The 21,316-nt window shown below is 35.6% G+C and overlaps 2 protein-coding genes across 2 annotated transcripts; one reads left to right on the top strand and one right to left on the bottom strand.

The window, feature by feature from the left end:
• Positions 1-524: 524 nt before the first annotated feature.
• Positions 525-4,059, top strand: LOC139874792 (inositol transporter 4-like). Its single transcript, XM_071862191.1, has 6 exons — positions 525-657; positions 747-817; positions 1,450-1,785; positions 1,880-1,987; positions 2,473-3,084; positions 3,580-4,059. The coding sequence occupies exons 1-6, from the start codon at positions 525-527 to the stop codon at positions 4,057-4,059; spliced, it is 1,740 nt and encodes a 579-aa protein (XP_071718292.1).
• A 403-nt stretch (positions 4,060-4,462) lies between these two features.
• On the bottom strand, positions 4,463-7,381 carry LOC139874793 (uncharacterized). The gene is made up of 3 exons (XM_071862192.1): positions 6,615-7,381; positions 5,528-6,528; positions 4,463-5,397 (listed from the first exon to the last, which is right to left on the bottom strand). Exons 1-3 carry the CDS (start codon positions 7,379-7,381, stop codon positions 4,463-4,465), a joined length of 2,703 nt encoding a protein of 900 aa, XP_071718293.1.
• Between the last annotated feature and the right edge of the window lie 13,935 nt (positions 7,382-21,316).

Raw genomic sequence — 21,316 nt, forward strand, 5'->3', positions numbered from 1 at the left:
CAATTTCATACTTTAAATTCTGATGACACCATAAGTGGGCCCCACATTATCAGATGATTTTATCATATACGGACTATATATATATATATATATATATATATATATATATATATATATATATATATATATATATATATATCTATCTATCTTATATTGCTCTTCTTGATCAATCTTCAAAACATCATTGAAATCAAGAGTATATTTTTATATTAACAGTTTATCTTTCAGGTAATTATAATTATATTATAATGTATGTTCTATGTTTTCTTGCATGCTTCAATAGTACATAAACCATCATGCATGTTGTTTTGTTCATACTGTATCTTAGTGAATAATATAAAGGCTAACTTTATACTTTAATGTTTCTTTATACATTATGATGTTAATTGAGTTTATACACTTTTTATCATATTGGTTACATAGGTTTTGTGCAGTGTTAAATGTAATTTCCAGATTATAGTCTTAAAAGTTTACTTTTAATACTTCATTGCAGGCTGTGATTTTAGTATTTTTTTGTTAAAAAAATGGAAGGGGGTGTTGTGAAGCCAAATAAAACTGAGTTTACAGAGTGTTTTAGGACGATTTGGCGTACACCGTATATAATGTTACTTGCACTTTCTGCTGGAATTGGAGGGCTCTTATTTGGTTATGATACTGGTAATAAATAAATAATATAGTTATTTTATTTTTGTTACTAATTTATTAATTTCAGCTAAATTTACATTGATTAGTTCACTTTCTTACAGGGGTTATTTCTGGTGCTTCTCTATATATTCGAGACGATTTTCAATATGTTAAAAGGCATACCTGGTTGCAAGTAAGTTAAGCTGAGGTTACAGATTATATTTATTAATTTCATATTCGATAAACATGTGTGGTTCGTGTGGCAAATTGTGCTCAATTGGTCACATTAAAATTAGCTGATAGGAGAACCTGTCAAAATGGGTCGGGTCAAATCACCTGCAGTTTATCAATTATTTTATAGAAATTGTAAGAAATGGACTAAATGTTTGCAGGCCCCAACATGACCCATTTCAACTTGTTTAATAAAGACCTGTTTTCAAACTGGATCTGTTTTGACCAATTACATTAGCTAATAGGAACTTGTCAAAATGGGTCAGGTCAAATGGGACAAAATCACCTAAAGTCTATCAATTATTTATTAAAATTGCACGAAGCGGATAAGTGTTTGCAAATCAACACGACCCATTTCAACTGGATCAAGAAAGACCTGTTTTCGAACTGGATCTGTTTTGACCAATTACTCACTCGCCTAACTTGCTATCCCTCGTGTTAGTTACATGTTATATCACATGTTGTGACTGAAAAATCAAAGATCCTGTAACAATTCAATGTTTAGAGTTCAACTAGTTAAAAAGTGTTACTTTTAGTTACTACAAACCCAAAATTAATCACTTTTATGAAAATACATACATTTTGGATTATAAGGAAACAATCGTGAGTACAGCAGTAGCCGGAGCAATTGTTGGTGCAGCCATAGGTGGTTGGATGAACGATAAATTTGGTAGGAAAAGGTCAATATTGTGTGCTGACTTTTTGTTCGTGCTCGGTTCAATGATTATGGCTCTAGCTCCGAACCCATGGGTCATAATCGTTGGTCGACTTTTTGTTGGTTTGGGCGTTGGCATAGTTTCTATGACGTCACCTTTATACATTTCAGAAGCTTCTCCGGCTCGAATTAGGGGTGCACTTGTTAGCACCAATGGTTTACTCCTTACATTCGGACAATTCTTATCGTACCTCATCAATTTAGCATTCGCTAAGGTACGACTATTAAACATAATAATAAAAGATTCGAATTTCTTTTTTTAAGTTGGTTGTTTTGGATTAGTATGTGTTAATGATGATTTTGTTTTAGACGCCTGGAAATTGGCGTTGGATGCTTGGAATTGCGGGTGTTCCTCCGTTGGTTCAATTTGTATTGATGTGTTTTCTTCCTGAGTCTCCTAGATGGTTGTATGCCCAGGTACAATGTCAAAATGGGTTTGGGTCAAGACAGGCAATTGGTAGTGGTGAAAGTAGAGATGGGTTTGAAACATGTTAGGTCCCAATTTTCACAATTGTGTAAAAATCATTTGTTTCTTGAGTAATAAATCATTTTTCGCAGTTGAAATGGACAGGGTCGAGTTGACCCATATCACTTTTTGTTCAATCATTTATCAACTTTTTCGTTTCGTAAGTTGCAAGCATTAAAAATACAATTTGAGGCTTACAAACCCATTCGACCCATCTCCACAAAGCCCATTTTATCTACCATCTTATTTTACCCATTTTCTTATGGATTTTTCTAACAACAGCCCTTAGGACGGTCGTTAACATGCTTAAATGGATTGTACTTAATTTATTACAAGTTTTTTATGCACGCTAACGATAGTTTTGTTCGAAAAATCCTTTTCTTGTTTTGTTTTCTGAACGATGTTTATGTGCTAATACAACGTGTCTTTTGCTCAGAACATGAAACAAGAGGCACGAAACATCCTAGAAAAGATATATCCACCTAACGAAGTAGAAGAAGAAATGAAAGCCTTACAAACATCCATTGAAACCGAAAAATTAGCTAAAGGATCAATAGGAGACGGTGTTTTTTCAAAGTTGAAAAGCGCATGGAGTAATAAAGTTGTCCGAAGGGGACTATATGCTGGCGTCACAGTTCAAGTTGCACAACAATTTGTTGGAATCAATACCGTTATGTACTACAGTCCCACAATTGTGCAACTTGCAGGATTCGCCTCAAATAGAACTGCTTTAGCATTATCGCTAGTTACAACTGGCCTAAATTCGATTGGGACAGTTTTAAGTATGTTGTGTGTTGACAGGTTTGGTAGGAGGAGGTTGATGATTATTTCGATGATCGGAATCATTACTTGTCTTGTTGTTTTATCGATCATGTTCTTTCAAGCATCGGTTCATGCTCCGCCTGTCAGTATCGTTGATTCAAATCGCTTCGGGGTTAACAATACTTGTTCAAATTACCGAACGTCGTCCAATTCTGCATCATGGAACTGCATCACTTGCTTGAGAGCTTCCTCAAATTGCGCTTTTTGCGCCAACAAAGACAATATAGTGAGTTTTATAGCTTGTAGGTAGCTTAAATCAAATTAAGCAGGTTACATTTATTTAAAGGATTTTTTAACGACAGCCTTTAACAGTGTCGTTAAGATGCATTAGAATGTTATACATTTCTATAACCGCCACTATAAATTCAATGTATAACTACTACGTATAACCAGTGCCGGATCCAGGAATTTTTTTCGACGGGTGCAAAATGTTAAAAATTTGAAGAAAAAAAAAACAAGTAAACGGGGCTGTCAACTTTTAACATATAAATACACAAAACGTCAAACTTTAGCACATAAATACACTAAGAAAACTTTGAGTCGCCGGGACGGCGGACCACGGTTGACCCTTCATAGGTCCGCCCCAGGGTACAACACTTTCATGCATCTTAACGACAGTTAGGTTGTCGTTAGAAAAATCTTTATATAAATTAACCCTCTTTTGTTACATGTTTCATCCTTTTGTAGCTAGCTAAGGCATTGTACTAATGATCATGTATAGTATAAACCAGGTGCATGTTTGGTTGTGAACACGGATACTCGGGCCACATGTGAAACACAAGATCATCGTACATGGTACACATACGGTTGCCCAAGCAAGTTTGGGATTTTTACAGTTTTACTGCTCGGGTTATACATTTTATCTTACGCTCCAGGAATCGGAACTGTGCCATGGATCGTGAACTCTGAGATATACCCGTTACTATACAGGGGCACTGGTGGGGGCATTGCAGCAGTGTCAAATTGGATTTCGAATCTAATTATTAGTGAAACGTTCCTAACGCTAACTGAGGCATTAGGGTCTGCTGGAACGTTTCTTCTGTTTGCTGGGTTCTCGACTATAGGACTTGTGGCTATCTTTTTTCTAGTACCGGAAACTAAAGGGTTGCAGTTTGTGGAGGTTGAAAAGATGCTAGAAAAAGGATATAGACCAAAGTTTTCTTGGAGTAATAAAGATGAAAATAGTAAATCTGTTTCCTAGATTTGTGTTTAGCTCACCCTAAGGATTTTGGTTGTTGTGTAGTTCAATCTATTATATTGTTATAAGTCATTACATGACAAGAAATTAAATGGTCTATGTTTTTCAGCAACAAATATATATATTTTGTGTTATTTTTTATTTTTTTTTAAAAGCAGAAAATTTATATTACTCGAAACATCAAATGTACATTATACAGATTTTCTCGAAGCAAAGGATACCTAGCTAGAACCCTATGCCTAATACATTATCACATCATCTATATACAATTACACATATAACAAAGAGTTTGGTTTGTGTAGCCAAACATGCCAATCAATCTTTCTCGCTTTGAAACGCTTCGCAACCCAATCATAGCTTTTGACTTGGATTTCACTAAGTGCATTCGGAGGGGTCCACGACTTCTTCATGAAGGACATTGATTCCTATTCCTCCAAATTAGATAACAAGAGACCCACTCCACCGCTTGCCATAAGATGCTACCCAAATCGGAACACGACGTAGGAAAAAAACCGCGCAAAAGATTATCAAAGGATAGATTGGCCGAATCCAAACCCCACCACTCTCGAACCTTTTTCCATATAATTCGGACATGTTCACACGAGAGAAGAGCATGATTAACCGATTCGATCTCATTTCCGCAAAGAGGGCAAAGAGTAGAATGAACATCAACTCCCCGCTTATCGAGTTCGGACAAGACAGGGAGTCTTTCCTTTCTTGCCCTCCAAACGAACACCTCCATCTTTTTTGGAACATAATTATTCTTCATTGTAGCCGAAGTTGCACCATTAGTACCGTATGTTCTTGACATAATAAGCTTTGTTAATTTTTTTGTTGAGAACAAACCATTTCCGCTTAATTTCCAAGAAAAAGTATCTTCTTTCTCCGGATTTATTGTAATCGCTGTCACCAATCCCATAAGCTCGTCCAATTCATCCTTCGTACGTCCTGCTAAACTTCGTGACCACTCCCAACAGGCTATGGTCGAACCTGGTCCGAGATCATACAGCAGCCGATTAGAAACGAGAGCTAGGGGGTTTGATTCGAGCCTCACTAACCTCTTGAAAATCTCCTTGAGCGGTTTATCTTTTAGCCAAACGTCTTCCCAAAATCTTGTCTTGCACCCATTACCAATCTTTCTCTCGAATGAACTTGTAAATTCAACGCCCATGTTATTTATCTCGAATCCTGCTTTGACAATATTACTCCACAAAGAATTGTTAGAAACATTATTCCCACCCGAAAAAAGTAGTCTCGAATCCCCATAAATGTTTTTAATAACCTTAACCCACAAGGAAGTGGTTTCGGTTAAGAACCTCCACCACCACTTGCCAATTAAGGCTAAATTTTTACAATTTAAGGAACCCAAGTTAAGTCCGCCATCCGCATAAGGGCGAATGACATCATCCCATTTTACCCAAGAGATTTTTGTATTATCACCCGACCCGTCCCAAAAAAATTTTCTTCTTACACACTCGAGTTTTTTGAGCACGGAGGGCGGGGCACGGAAGAGCGAGAAAAAAATACAATGGCAAGCTATTTAGAACCGCATTCACAAGAGTTAAACGTCCACCAAACGAAATTGTACGCGCTTTCCAATCCGACAACCTCTTTTCAAATTTTTCTATCACCGGCTTCCAATTTACAAGTTTTTTCATATTAGCACCAATAGGGAGCCCGAGATATGTCATTGGAAAAGATCCCGTTTTACACCCAAACAAACTAGCCATAAGATCCACTTCATTCTTATCAACGCACACCCTGAACAAATTGCTTTTACCATAGTTGACTTTTAATCCGGAACTAAATTCATAACATTTTAGGAGCTTCATAAGATTCTCAATGTTCTCAAAGCTCCATTTGCCCAAAAAAATGGTGTCATCCGCGTATTGTAAATGGGATATACGTACTTTATCATGACCAATCTCAATGCCTTCAAAAAGATTTTTTGACACCGCCGACTTAGCCAACCAATTAAGACCTTCGGCCACAATGATGAAAAGAAAAGGTGAGAGAGGATCGCCTTGTCTAACACCTTTCCCTAGTTTAAACTCCTTAGTGGGGGAGCCATTAACTAAAACCGAAATTGATGCCGAATTAAGACATGATGCAATCCACTTTCTCCATTTAGCACCAACACCCATCAACACCATCATCTCATCTAAGAACTCCCAATTAATGCTATCGAATGCCTTCTCAAAGCCAACTTTGAAAACCATGCTTTTTAAATGCTTGTTCTTAAGAAACTCAATGGATTCATTTGCCACCAAGACACCATCAATGATGTTCCTCCCTTTAATGAACGCACTTTGCTCGAAACTAATTAAATTTGGAACAACCTTCTTAATTCGATTAAAAAGAATTTTCGCGATGATTTTGTAGAAACTACCAATAAGACTAATCGGCCGGTATTCATTCAAACTCACCGGGTTAGCAATCTTCGGAACAAGAGTAATGAAAGACGAATTACAACTGGAGATATGGTACCCGTTTGCCAAAAGAACCGGATAGCCTCAACCAAATCCTCTCTAATAATGGACCAAAACTTTTTGAAGAACCTCATGTTAAAATCATCGGGTCCCGGGGCTTTATTACTTGCACAATTTTTTAAAGCATCCCAAATCTCCTCCTCATCAAACTGCAACTCAAGGTTATTTGCCTCCTCTTGTGTAAGCCTGAAGCAATCTGAGAAGGCCTCATTTGCATGAAGATTTGGCCCAAATACAGCAGTAGCAGGTGGCCCGCCAACATGGAAGGCCAAGGAATCAGGCAGATCATTTTTGGACATAGAACCCGTAGCCGGGCTAGACACTCCAGGCCCAATAGGCCCAAACACCTGGTCTATGTTTTTGTTAAGCCCAGCCCATGAGACAGAAGTCACAGCAAAGAAAGAACGGAAGCTAGGCCTGACACTTTTATTTGCAGAGTAAATTTTTTGAAAATGTCCGAACACCGCTTCCTTAACAACCATTGGATCTTCACACCAAGTGCCATTAATGTTAACTCCACTAAAATTACTTTTGCTATTTTTCCTTCGAATTGCAGCATGGAAAAACTTTGAATTTTCATTCCCTTCCAACGCCCATTTTAATCTCGCCTTTTGTTTTAACGTATTCGATTTAATGTTTTCCTTCTCCACCCAATGACGTCTACACTCCAACCATCTATCTCGATCTTGTTCCATAAGGTTAGTCGATTCGGCTTTTAACTCCCATTCCATGGCTTCCCTTTTATAAGCTTCAATCTCATCATCAAGAGTTTTGAACTTTTTTGAGCTCCAATCTCTCAAAGCCCTTTTGACATTTTTTAACCTATCACTAAACATACATGATAAGGCTAAAAAGGAACATATATTTCATAGCATTATCCCCCAAGAAAGACAAGATTTTAGTTGCAATTGTTCCATTTTCAAGTGATATTCGTTTATATTAAATAAGTGCGAAGACAAAAGGCAGATTCGACAAATTGAAGACAAAAAGGTCCAAAAAGCTCAAAAGTACAAGATACAATTAAAAAGGTTCAAATTATTGATGAAGAACGTCTAAAAATGACAAGAGTACAAGTTACAAAACGCAAAGTACACGATATAAAATAGTACGCAAGGACGTTCGAAAATCCGGAACCGGGACATGAGTCAACTCTCAACGCTCGACGCAACGGTGTAAAAATTACGAGTCAACTATGCACAAGAATAAAATATAATATTTAAATAATTCATAATAAGAATAATATTAAATAATAAAAAGTTATTAATTTAGCATAGTTCAGGGGTCGTAAATGAAAATTCAATTTCATATTTTGCCTATAAAAGGCGATGATTATCGATCAATTTAAAGGGCATCCCTTTTTCTATCCTAAAAATCTATTATCAATATCAATATCTAAAAATCTCTATCATAATGTTAATGTAATAAGATATAACAATAATCTTAATTTTAATTTTAAATTATGATAATAATAAGATTTATGATAGAGATCGTTTGAGTGTGTAAGTCGAAATTCTGTCCGTGTAACGCTACGCTATTTTTAATCATTGTAAGTTATGTTCAACCTTTTTATATTAATGTCTCGTAGCTAAGTTATTATTATGCTTATTTAAAACGAAGTAATCATGATGTTGGGCTAATTACTAAAATTGGGTAATTGGACTTTGTACCATAATTAAGGTTTGGGCAAAAGACCGACACTTGTGGAAATTGGACTATTGACTATTAATAGATGGGGGGTATTGTCTAATTGAGTGACAACTCATTGGAGTCTGTCGAACCTATCTTCAAATTAATTATCCTAATAATTAATAATGATTATGGTTGTCCTATTTAGTGACGTTCATATGGAATCTATTATAATCATTTAATTAATTATTCGGGTTGGGTAATTGATTATTCAAACTGATCAAGTGGGTAAATTAATATTCATATCTAATCAAAACAGGGGTAGATTACATACAGTGATAACTGGTGTAATTGTTGACAGAAGTGATAACTGCGTCACAGTTTAAATCCTTAATTAGTTGGAATATTTGACTTCGGGTATAAGGGTAATTTGACGAGGACACTCGCACTTTATATTTATGACCGATGGGCTATTATGGATAAAAACCAGATATGTATCAAATAAACCATGACAAAGGACAATTAACCCGAGTAACAATTAATTAAAATCAAAACGTCAAACATCATGATTACGGAAGTTTAAATAAGCATAATCCTTTTATTTCATATTCTATCGCAATTTTATTTATTGTTATTTTATTTATCGTCATTTATTTATTTTACGCACTTTAATTATTGTCATTTATCTTTACGCTTAAAAATATAAAATCGACAAACCGGTCATTAAACGGTAAAAACCCCCCTTTTATAATAATATTACTACTTATATATATATATATTTATATAAATATAGTTTTATAAAAATATAGTACGTAATCACTAGCTCCCTGTGGAACGAACCGGACTTACTAAAAACTACACTACTCTACGATTAGGTACACTGCCTATAGTGTTGTAGCAAGGTTTAGGTATATCCCATCCGTAAATTAATAAAACTTGTGTTATATTTTGTAGTATTTCCTAGTAAAAATAATACTATTTCGTACCCTCACGCTACATCATCAAGTTTTTGGCGCCGCTGCCGGGGAGCGCTAAAACGCTATATTTTTAATTATAATAATATTGAAATAAAATATAATAATATAATAATATTGAAATAGAATATAATAATATAATAATATTGAAATAGAATATAATAATATAATAATATTTTAGAATCAAAATTTGATACGTAAAATTTTAAAAAGTCGTATTTATTAAATACTTCAGGGGTATATTATGTAACTTGTAATTAATAATTTCTATCATATCGCTTTCATGTGAATAGTAAATTAATTAATTTCTTTTCATTTACTATTCATGAATAGTAAATGAATTAAAAAAAAAATTTTGAAAAAAAATAATAATTATAAAAAAATTATTAATTTGTAAAAAAAATCGTTTTTAAAAAAAAAATCGTTTTAAAAAAAAAAAAAACGTAAAAAAAAACGTAAAAAAAAAAATTATTAAAAAAAATATATTTTTTTAAGATTGTCTATAAAAAAAAAATGTTTTTTTTTTTTTTTTAGTTTTATTACCTTTAGATTTTTAGACTATAGTCGCAACTTTTAGTATTAAGTTTAGTTTTGCCATAGTTATTTTTACTTCTAGAATTTTTAGGCTTTGCCGTAAAATTCCTTAAGTGCTTATTCCTTAGACTAAGTTTTAGGTGCTTTAGAATTTTACGACGCCGTATTTCGCACTACTTTCTTATTTTTATTTTTCGACGCCTATTTTTCGACCTTTTTCGACGAACTCTTTTTCTTTCTTATTTCTCGCTATTCTAGTTTTAGGACATAGATTTTTATTCTACTTCTTATCTAAATTTCTTAAAATTACGAAAATTTATTTTAAGTGGTTAAATTAATAGACATCAAAATTTTCTGGTTCGTAGTAATAGTTGGATTTGTACGTGGACCGGGTTATTGGAGCCAAACAGTACTCAATTATATTGAGACCAAACGAATTCTGCCCCTCTGCTGCATCTTTTGGCTATTCGAAACGTGGGCAAAATCAGAAAAGTCTATTAATTGGATAACTTATATAATTTTTCTTTCCTTTTAAAAACTAATAGGATATTCAGTGAATGCACCGAGTAAAACGTTCACCACCTTTCATAAGTTCACCACCTATAACTCGATCAAGACATCTAGCCAATATTGTCGCCGTTGATTTTTCTTTAGAATCATCATCCAGTTGACCAAGAACTCCAACTCAAATTTCCGATAATCCATCTTTTGAACCCGACCTCACAATTGAGAATTCGGAGAATATTCAGGGACAATTCCAAGATCCAGAACCACTAATCATTCCTCCTGAACCACAAACCATTAAATCAGAATCTTCTAGTGATTCGTATTCAACAAATTCAATTATGGAAAATCTGGAACCTCTAAGTATGGAAGATCGAATGAGAGCCACACGCACGGGCCAAGGTCACGCCATTATTAAGCCAGAAGTTAATGCGCCAGATTATGAAATCAAAGGACAAATTCTACACATGGTAACTAACCAATGCCAATTCAGTGGTGCACCGAATGAAGATCCTAACGAACACCTTCGTACGTTTAAAAGAATTTGTACACTATTCAAAATTCGAGAAGTGGAAGATGAGCAGATCTATCTCATGTTGTTTCCCTGGACTTTAAAGGGAGAAGCCAAAGATTGGTTAGAATCGTTACCTGAAGGGGCGATTGACACATGGGATGTTTTAGTTGAGAAATTTCTTAAAAGATTCTTTCCGGCATCTAAAGCCGTGAGACTTCAAGGAGAAATTGTTACGTTCACACAAAAGTCAAATGAAACTCTATATGAGGCGTGGACAAGATTTGGAAAGTTGTTGAGAGGATGTCCTCAACACGGTTTAGACACTTATCAAATAGTACAAATATTCTACCAAGGTGTCAACGTTGCTACACGAAAAGACATCGACATAACAGCTGGTGGTTCCATTATGAAGAAAACCGCAACTGAAGCTTACAAAATTATTGATAACACAGCCTCCCACTCTCATGAGTGGCACCAAGAGAAAGATATATATCTCTCATCTAAAGCGGCTAGAGCCGATTCTAGCCATAACTTTGATTCCGTTTCCGCAAAAATAGATGTTTTCGAGAGACGAATGGAAAAGATGAATAAAGATATTCACGCAATACGAATCAATTGTGAGCAATGCGGTGGACCACACTTAATGAAAGACTGTCACATTGAACAAACGATGGAACAACGTGAGAATGTTGTGTACATGAACCAAAGGCTGGAAAATAGTTATCAGAATAATTATCAACCGCCAAGGCCAAACTTCAATCGAAATCAAAACATTCTTTACAATCCAAAAGGACCCGACAATAACTCGTATAACCAACAAGGTCCGAATAACCAACCAACTCAAAACAACACTTTCAATCAACAAAGACCTGGCTTGTATAAACCACCACAACAAACCGACGAGAAGAAGTCAAATCTGGAAGAAGTGGTATTTAAGCTAGTTGAATCTCAAACACAATTTATTGAAACTCAAACCCAAACGAATGAGAGGTTTGATCAGTCATTTAGAACTCAACAAGCTTCCATTTTGAATCTAGAAAAACAAGTAGGTACTCTTGTTAGATTGATGAGTGAAAGGGAACAAGGAAAGCTACCGAGTAATAATGAAGTGAAGGTATTTCGTATGCCCGAGAGACATATTAAATTAACGCAGCTAATATGTTTTGATCCAACTCGGGTCATACCCAATAACAAACTTACCAACACCTTATTCGTATTTGATTTTAACGATTGGTTCATTGATCAAATACGCGACACTTGAACTTTAAGAAAAATGGTTTTCTTAAATATTACTTGATGTGTATTTATATAAATTATGGAATAATTTATATAATATGGATTTAATTATTTATAGGTAAATAATTAATAATGATTATATTACATTTTGTTATAAATTGGTTTTATATAAAATGTATATATATTTGTATGTAGAAGTTTATAAAAATGGTTTTATAAAAATTAATACCTTTTATAAAACTAATTTTTTTTTATAAACAAGATGGAAGTGGCATGGGGACTCTTGCACACATGCTTAGATGCTTTTCTTGGTCAATTACAATTGCCATTCTCTATAAGCATGGTCTAAAGACTTGTAGAAAACAACATACATGCAAAACCACATCAAGACTTGCAAAATTCTGCTCTCATTCTTGCTTGCTGCTGCCGTGACTTTGAGAGGGAGAAAAGGGTTCTCAAATTTTTTTTTGCAAGCTATTTACAAGTGTTATTAAATCTTAACCAAAAGCTAGGTGTTGGTGCACAAGTTTGGGGTATTATTCACTTGAGGTTTCATCCATTTGAAGCTCCATTTTGCATCATCTTCTTCATCATCTTGCAACCTTGTAAACAACCCTCAACTAGCTTGAGGAGGTACATAAATCTTCTCTACTTGTTATATTTGTAAGCATTTATCCAAGACTTGATATTAACAAGGAATTTAACATAAATGGTTAAACTTAAAACATGAACTTTTGCATGCTTCCGCTTACTTTATCTTCATAAAATGAAATTATGAACTTGTTAATATATAGAACATGTTGTTCAAGATTGTTAAAATTCCTTCAATGGTATCTAGAGCCGAGGTCTATGGATTATGCTTCTTATATAGTCTTTAAACCCACTATATTTGCATTCCATGCACATGCATGAATATGGAATACAAAATATTTCGGGTTTGGGAGGGTTTATAATTTTGGCCGAATTTGGAAGGGTTCCAAAGTGGGTTTTGGGTCTTCCATTTTGGTCAATTTTTGGTTGCATGTTGTTCACAATCTTAGCCTTGACCTTGTGTATGGTTGCATGTATGTTTGGTTGAATTAATCATTCATTTGGTATGTAATATTAATTCATTCATGTGGTTGTAATATTGGTTTGTAATAATATTATTTTGGTCATGTAATTTATTTTATATTTGGTATGTAAAATAGATTAGGTTGTATTCTCATTTTCTAGACAAAATGTATTAGGATATATTTTGTAAAATGATGAAGATGATGAAGACTTGAAGAACACATGAAGATGCATTTGGATGCAAGTTTAAGTGGGAGGTTAAAACCTCCTACTTTGTGTTAAAACCCCTTAACCGGTGGCATTTGTTTTCGGCTAAACAAATGCCTACCAAAATGGCTAGATTGTGAACATTTTTGTTTTGCATGCGTGGTTGTTTTAATTTCTTGTATGATTGTGGATTGTATGTTTGTATGCTACAAGTTAATCACACAAGTTAACAACAAACAAAACTAAAATTTAATTGGTTAAATTAGACGTTATTGAACACATGCAAAGCGACAATTTAAAATGGTTAAATTGAAATGGCAAAAGGACACTAATAAATGGTTATTAACAACACCAAATGGATTTAATAAATGGTTATTAAAACACATATAAAATGGTTTATATCAAAGTAATAAAATCGGCTTTATTACATGACATGAAAATGGATTTCAAATAAACCATACACTAAATGCATGTTGGTGTGTGGTGCAAAAGTTTTCTCAAACTAGAATTAACGAAAACTCAAAATCCCTTTAACAAACAAGGTAAACAAGTTAAACGCCATCCTATTGTGTGACACTTAAAAGTATTAGGGAACTCATGATGGGATAAAGGTCACCTAACCATTATGAGCAAACTAATATGATTAAGGTAAATTTCGCATGCTTGTGGGATAAAGGTCACCTAACCACATGTATGTTAAATTTACAAGTCTATACAAGTAGGACGACTTGATTTGGGAATCATGAACTTAGGGTCACCGAAGCATGAGGAACAAATAGGCGTTGATGGGATAAATATGCCATGCAAAAGGATTACATGATCCCATACTCTAGAAGTTGCAAATGGATTGCAATTGTCATTTATTGACTACCTAGCTAAATCAAATTGCGGGATAAAGGTCACCTAACCAAAATTTGGTTTACCGTTGGATTCTAGAATTTAATAATTCAATTGATTTAAAGGGTATTGAATGTTAAATTAAAATCGATACTTAAACGAACTTTGTTAATTTTGTAGATGGCCGCCAATAACAACAACAACATTCCAAACGCACCACTTAACCTAAACCACCTATCATTAAGGTCTCTCCTCGAGAAAGACAAACTCAACCATACTAACTTTATGGATTGGTTCCGCAATCTTCGGATTGTCCTCAAACAAGAGGATAAAGCGTATGTACTTGAGGACCCCATTCCCGATCAACCGGATGAGAATGATGTGGAGGCAATGGCCTCTTACGATAAGTATTGCCATGACTCCCTTCAAGTCTCATGCTTAATGCTTGGGACTATGATACCCGAACTCCAAAAGGATTTCGAGCATCATAGTGCATACGACATGATAACGCAATTGAAGGAGATGTTCCTCCAACAAGCGCGTGTCGAACGCTTCGAAACGGTTCGGGCGCTACATGCTTGTCGTATGGACGATACCCAATCGGTTTCATCTTATGTACTTAAGATGAAAAGCTTTATCGATCGTGCTAACCGTCTTAACCTAAACATATCTAATGAGTTAGCCACCGATCTTATCCTTAACTCCCTATCAAAAAGGTTTGATCAATTTGTAATTAATTACAATATGAATGGGATGGATAAGAGCATAGGTGAGCTTCACGGTATGCTTAGAACGGCGGAAACTAGCATGGGTAAAAGGGCTTTACCCGTGTTAGCAATCGATCAAGGTGGATCCAAAGGTAACACCTCTAAGCCAAAGGTGGCTAAGAGGAAAGGACCCGCCCATCAAGGCAATGGGAAGGGAAAGATGGTTACCCCAACCAAGAACAAGGCTAAGAAGCAAAAGGTAGCCGAGAAGGCAAACCCCAAGGAAGACCCATGTTTCGGTTGCGGTGAAATGGGTCATTGGAAACGAAACTGTCCGATCTATCTTAAGGAGTTGAAGGACAAGAGGGATGCAGGGCAAACCTCAGGTAATATATATATGGTATATATAGAGCTTAGTATTACTTTTTCTAATACATGGGTATTAGACACTGGATGTGGAACTCACATTTGCAATTCATTGCAGGGGTTCAAAAGAAGTAGCAAGCAAACGGGAACATCAAGTCTCTACATGGGTAATGGAGCCAAAGTGCAAGTGAAGGCTCAAGGAGACTTTGTGTTAAAGCTTCCAAGTGGTTTGGAACTTATTTTGAAAGATGTTTTGTATGCACCCGATTTATGTCGAAACATTATTTCCATTTCCCGTTTGAAACAATGTGGGTTTTATCTTAATTTTGTTAATGATGATATCCATATTTATTTAGATAATGTATTCTATTTCAAGGCTTCACCTTCAAATGGAATTTATGAATTGGTTCATGATGACACATCATCTAGTAGCTCAATGTACCATACAAGCACCAAGAAACTCAAAAGGGATTTGAGTGATTCCTACTTATGGCATTGTCGCCTTGGTCACATAAACAAGAACCGAATGCATACACTTCAAAAGAATGGGCTTTTGAAATCAAACGAAATGGATTCGTTTGATGTATGTGAATCTTGTTTACAAGGCAAGATGACTAAAGCACCTTTCAAAGGGACTTATGAAAGGGCTAAAGATTTATTGGGATTAATACATTCGGATGTATGTGGACCCTTTAAACCCATGACTAGGAATGGTGAAAGATACTTTGTTACTTTCATTGATGACTTTAGTCGTTTCGGATATGTCTACTTAATAAGACACAAGGACGAAACGTTTGAAGCATTCAAAGAATATCAAAACGAAGTACAAAATCAACTCAATAGGACAATTAAGGTACTTCGTACCGATAGAGGAGGTGAATACCTAAGCGATGCCTTCCAAGATCATCTTAGGAGTTGTGGGATTATCTCACAACTTACTCCACCCGGAACACCCCAACTTAATGGAGTTTCCGAAAGGAGGAACCGAACCCTAATGGATATGGTTCGATCTATGATGGCAAGAAGCTCGTTGCCTCTATCATTTTGGGGTTATTGTCTGAGCTCCGCGGCTCGTATTTTAAATATGGCCCCAACCAAGAAAGTGGAACGAACTCCTCATGAGATGTGGTTTGGAAAACCTCCTTCTCTTTCATACTTGAAAGTATGGGGATGTGAAGCTTACCCTAAGCGTTATGTAGCAAATAAGCTACATGCTCGATCCACAAAGTGTATCTTCATAGGATATCCCAAAGATGACATGGGATATTACTTCTATGATCCATCCGAGCAAACGGTATTTGTTGCTCGGAAAGCGGAATTCCTAGAAACCAAGTTCCTTATGGAAGGTGATGGTGAAAGGAAGATAGATCTTGTAGAGGTACAAGATCAAGCCGATGATACACAATTGGTTGGCACTAGTACTCAACATGAGGATGTTGAAAATGATCAAATGGATGATCAAGGTACACAAGACGTTCGAAGATCTAGTAGGATTAGTAATCCTCCCGAGAGATATGGGTTTCTCGTGGATGGTTGCTACACGGTTGATTTGGATGAACCGACAAACTACGAAGATGCTTTATCAAGGATTGATAAAGATAAATGGCAGGAAGCCATGAACGCCGAGATGCAATCCATGTATGAAAACCAAGTGTGGGAACTTGTTGAGCAACCTCCTAGCTCTAAGCTAGTTGATTGCAAATGGCTTTTCAAGAAGAAAACCGACATACATGGAAACTTGGATACATACAAAGCTAGACTTATAGCAAAAGGTTTCACTCAAACTCAAGGGGTTGATTATGATGAAACTTTTTCGCCTGTGGCAATGCTAAAGTCTATTAGGATATTATTTGCCATTGCTGCTCATTATGATTACGAAATATGGCAAATGGATGTCAAGACCGCTTTCCTGAATGGATATCTTATGGAAGATGTCTATATGGTTCAGCCTGAAGGTTTTGTTAATTCAAAATATCCTAAAAAGGTATGCAAGTTAAAGAAGTCAATCTACGGATTGAAACAAGCATCTAGAATGTGGAATCATCGTTTTAATGAGGAAGCCGAGAAATTTGGCTTCATTAAAAACGGTGATGAAGCTTGTGTATATAAGAAAGCTAGTGGGAGCACTATCATGTTCCTTGTACTATATGTGGATGATATATTATTATTTGGGAATGATATTACCACAATGCAAGGAGTCAAAACTTGGCTAAAGAGTTGCTTCTCCATTAAGGATCTTGGAGATGCACAATACATATTGGGGATAGGGATCTATAGGAATAGATCCAAGAGATTGATAGGTTTAAGTCAAAGTACATACATTGATAAAATCTTGAAAAGGTTCAAGATGGAAAACTCAAAGAGAGGTTTGGTACCTATTCAAAAAGGAACCGTTCTCAGTTCATCTCAGTGTCCTGCCACGAAAGATGAACAAGAGAGAATGAAGAAAGTCCCATACGCATCTGCTATTGGGTCTATCATGTATGCAATGATATGTACTAGACCGGATGTGTCATGCGCTCTAAGCTTGACAAGTAGATACCAGAATAACCCAGGAAAGAGTCATTGGATTGCTGTTAAAAGCATATTGAAATACCTTAGGAGGACTAAGGATATGTTTCTAATATATGGGTCTGGTGAGGAGGAACTCGCCGTAAAAGGTTACGTGGACGCGAGTTTCCAAACTGATCGAGATGACTCTCGATCACAATCTGGTTATGTCTTCATGTTAAATGGTGGTGCGGTCTCTTGAAAGAGTTCGAAACAGGAGGTTGTTGCGTTATCCACTACAGAGTCGGAGTACATTGCCGCCTCACTGGCAGCTCAGGAAGCTGCATGGATGAAGAAATTCATCGACGACTTAGGAGTGGTCCCTTCCATTCAGGACCCTCTTGAGATCTTTTGTGACAACGAGGGTGCGATTGCTCAAATCAAGGAACCTCGTGCTCATCAAAAGACTCGTCACATTGAGCGGAGATTCAACTACATCAGGGATGAGGTTGAAAAGGGAAAGATATGTATTCACAAAGTTCACACAGATCAAAATGTTACGGATCCACTCACGAAGCTTTTATATGGGCCAAAGCATGAGGGACATGTTTGTGCATTAGGGCTTCGATATTCTAGTGATTGGAATTGATCTATTTTATGTATTGTATCGGAACGAATTAGTTCAAACTCATTAATATAATTATGGTATTAATTTATTTATGTGTCATGTTCCAATTTTGCATATTTTATCCATGAATAAACTATTATTCTGAATTCCGTAGTTGATCACATTTGTGGGAGCAAGTGTGAGGTTTAGACTATTATGAACTTGGATTGGTATACATTCAGGATGAATGTGGGGCAAGGTTGCTGCCAAGGTTCATAGATATTTGTGGGATACAAATATTGGAAGACCCGCTCTCAAGATTTACTGTATGGAGCCTTTGTGGTTGATCACATGTAATCTTGAGTAAAGGAGAATATCATTGTATCCTCTGACCTGAGATACATATAGGGTTCAGATATTCACCAAATATTGTGCCTTGATTCTTTCCTTCGCTATTCTGAAAATGGTAGCTCATAAGGAAGGCTTCAGGTATGGTATGAAGTGTAGTGTCTTGGACGTATGTAGTCAAGATGGAATTTGTCCCTCTTATTCGTTGAGAGTCAGATGTCTAAGGCCTGATAAAGTTAAATCTATAAGAGAGTGATCACTCTATATCTCTTGGATTTAACATGACATCTAGGACGAAAGGATATAATGAAAGATTCACCTACATATATCAGTTCGAGTAGGGAGCTCGAAAGGGATGATGTTATTGAATGGCACAAAGTCATAACATATTAAGGGTGATGGACGGTGTGTTAGGCTGTATCCATCACTTGCATTAATTTCTTATGTTTCCCGTGCAAGTGGGAGATTGAAGGTATTTCATATGCCCGAGAGACATATTAAATTAACGCAGCTAATATGTTTTGATCCAAGTCGGGTCATACCCAATAACAAACTTACCAACACCTTATTCGTATTTGATTTTAACGATTGGTTCATTGATCAAATACGCGACACTTGAACTTTAAGAAAAATGGTTTTCTTAAATATTACTTGATGTGTATTTATATAAATTATGGAATAATTTATATAATATGGATTTAATTATTTATAGGTAAATAATTAATAATGATTATATTACATTTTGTTATAAATTGGTTTTATATAAAATGTATATATATTTGTATGTAGAAGTTTATAAAAATGGTTTTATAAAAATTAATACCTTTTATAAAACTAATTTTTTTTTATAAACAAGATGGAAGTGGCATGGGGACTCTTGCACACATGCTTAGATGCTTTTCTTGGTCAATTACAATTGCCATTCTCTATAAGCATGGTCTAAAGACTTGTAGAAAACAACATACATGCAAAACCACATCAAGACTTGCAAAATTCTGCTCTCATTCTTGCTTGCTGCTGCCGTGACTTTGAGAGGGAGAAAAGGGTTCTCAAATTTTTTTTTGCAAGCTATTTACAAGTGTTATTAAATCCTAACCAAAAGCTAGGTGTTGGTGCACAAGTTTGGGGTATTATTCACTTGAGGTTTCATCCATTTGAAGCTCCATTTTGCATCATCTTCTTCATCATCTTGCAACCTTGTAAACAACCCTCAACTAGCTTGAGGAGGTACATAAATCTTCTCTACTTGTTATATTTGTAAGCATTTATCCAAGACTTGATATTAACAAGGAATTTAACATAAATGGTTAAACTTAAAACATGAACTTTTGCATGCTTCCGCTTACTTTATCTTCATAAAATGAAATTATGAACTTGTTAATATATAGAACATGTTGTTCAAGATTGTTAAAATTCCTTCATGAAGTAAATCCTCGGAATGAAAATGTTAACATGATATCAACAAATTCTGAAAAACCAATACCAGAAGATGGGAAAGTTTTAGATGTAAGTAACAATGAAGAAGTTACACCACCACCACCATCCGAGTATGTAAAGCCAGTGGTGGCACCATACAGACCACCCATCCCGTTTCCAAGAAAAGGAGTTGAGTATGAGCAAGTAATAGGTAATAAAGTTTGTGATACCTCTGGAAAGAAGAAGAAGAAGAATAAAAAAGTGCAAGAAACAAAAACAGTAGAAGTAAACCCGGTGAAGACAGTTCCACCAAATCCTCCACCTAGGGTAGGTGATCCGGGTGAATTTATTGTTCCTTGTCTACTTAGTGACTGTGTCATGTATGATGCACTAGCAGATTTAGGTTCAAGTGTGAGTGTTATGCCTCTTTCATTATATAAGAGATTAGGTGTAGATGAGTTAACTCCAACGGATATGAGTGTTCGACTCCTTGATCAAACCATTAAGCACCCAGTTGGAATTGCTGACAACCTACCCGTTCAAGTAGGTAATTTAACCTTTCTAGTCGAATTCATTGTCATTGACATAGAAGAGGACTCAAACTTTCCTCTAATTTTAGGTCGACCATTCTTAGCGTCCACCGGGGCGTTATTTGATGTAAGAAAGGGTAGAATGACACTTAGTAATGATGAGAAATCGATCACCTTTATGATTCGACAGTCTAAATATTCACAAACCAAAACCGTTGAACCGACAAAAATGATTGGTAAGAACCATGTTGTTTTACCAACTCCAACGGTAATGCTTAACAATAATAGAACGCCTAAGTGTGGGGAAAATGAAGTAACACCTAATGATGACTTGATAATAAAGAACCCCATAGTTGATACGAAATTAAATAACCCCGTTATTAACAGTTCAATGAAGAAACTTTTTAAACGGGTTATTGATGCTAAAAGTAAGGGAAACTTTAAGTTATATAACTGGTTAATATCCAATATGTCGCCTAAAGAAAAGGCGAAGCTAGTTGAATTTGTGGATATTACGGAAAAAGCTGGTCACTGGCTTAAAGCAAAAGTCACAGATATGCAAGTTGATTATGGACCAAGAGAAATTAACGATGAAGTTAATCACAATTTTGACACCACGGCTACCTAAGTGTGGGGAGATTCAAATGTTCTAAAAAGAAAATGCTATCTAGAGTTAGTTGTTCTGTTCTCGTGTAGTTCCGAGAATGGAACCCGATTGGTCTTTTCCGCTAGCAGACACTAAAGAACTAGTTTTCTCCCTCCATTCTGAATTTTTGTTTTGTAGGTTTTTTTATGAAATTAATATGCATTTTAATTTAAGTT

The sequence above is a fragment of the Rutidosis leptorrhynchoides genome, chromosome 11 (assembly GCF_046630445.1).
Source record: "Rutidosis leptorrhynchoides isolate AG116_Rl617_1_P2 chromosome 11, CSIRO_AGI_Rlap_v1, whole genome shotgun sequence".
In the NCBI taxonomy this organism is placed as follows: Eukaryota; Viridiplantae; Streptophyta; class Magnoliopsida; order Asterales; family Asteraceae; genus Rutidosis; species Rutidosis leptorrhynchoides.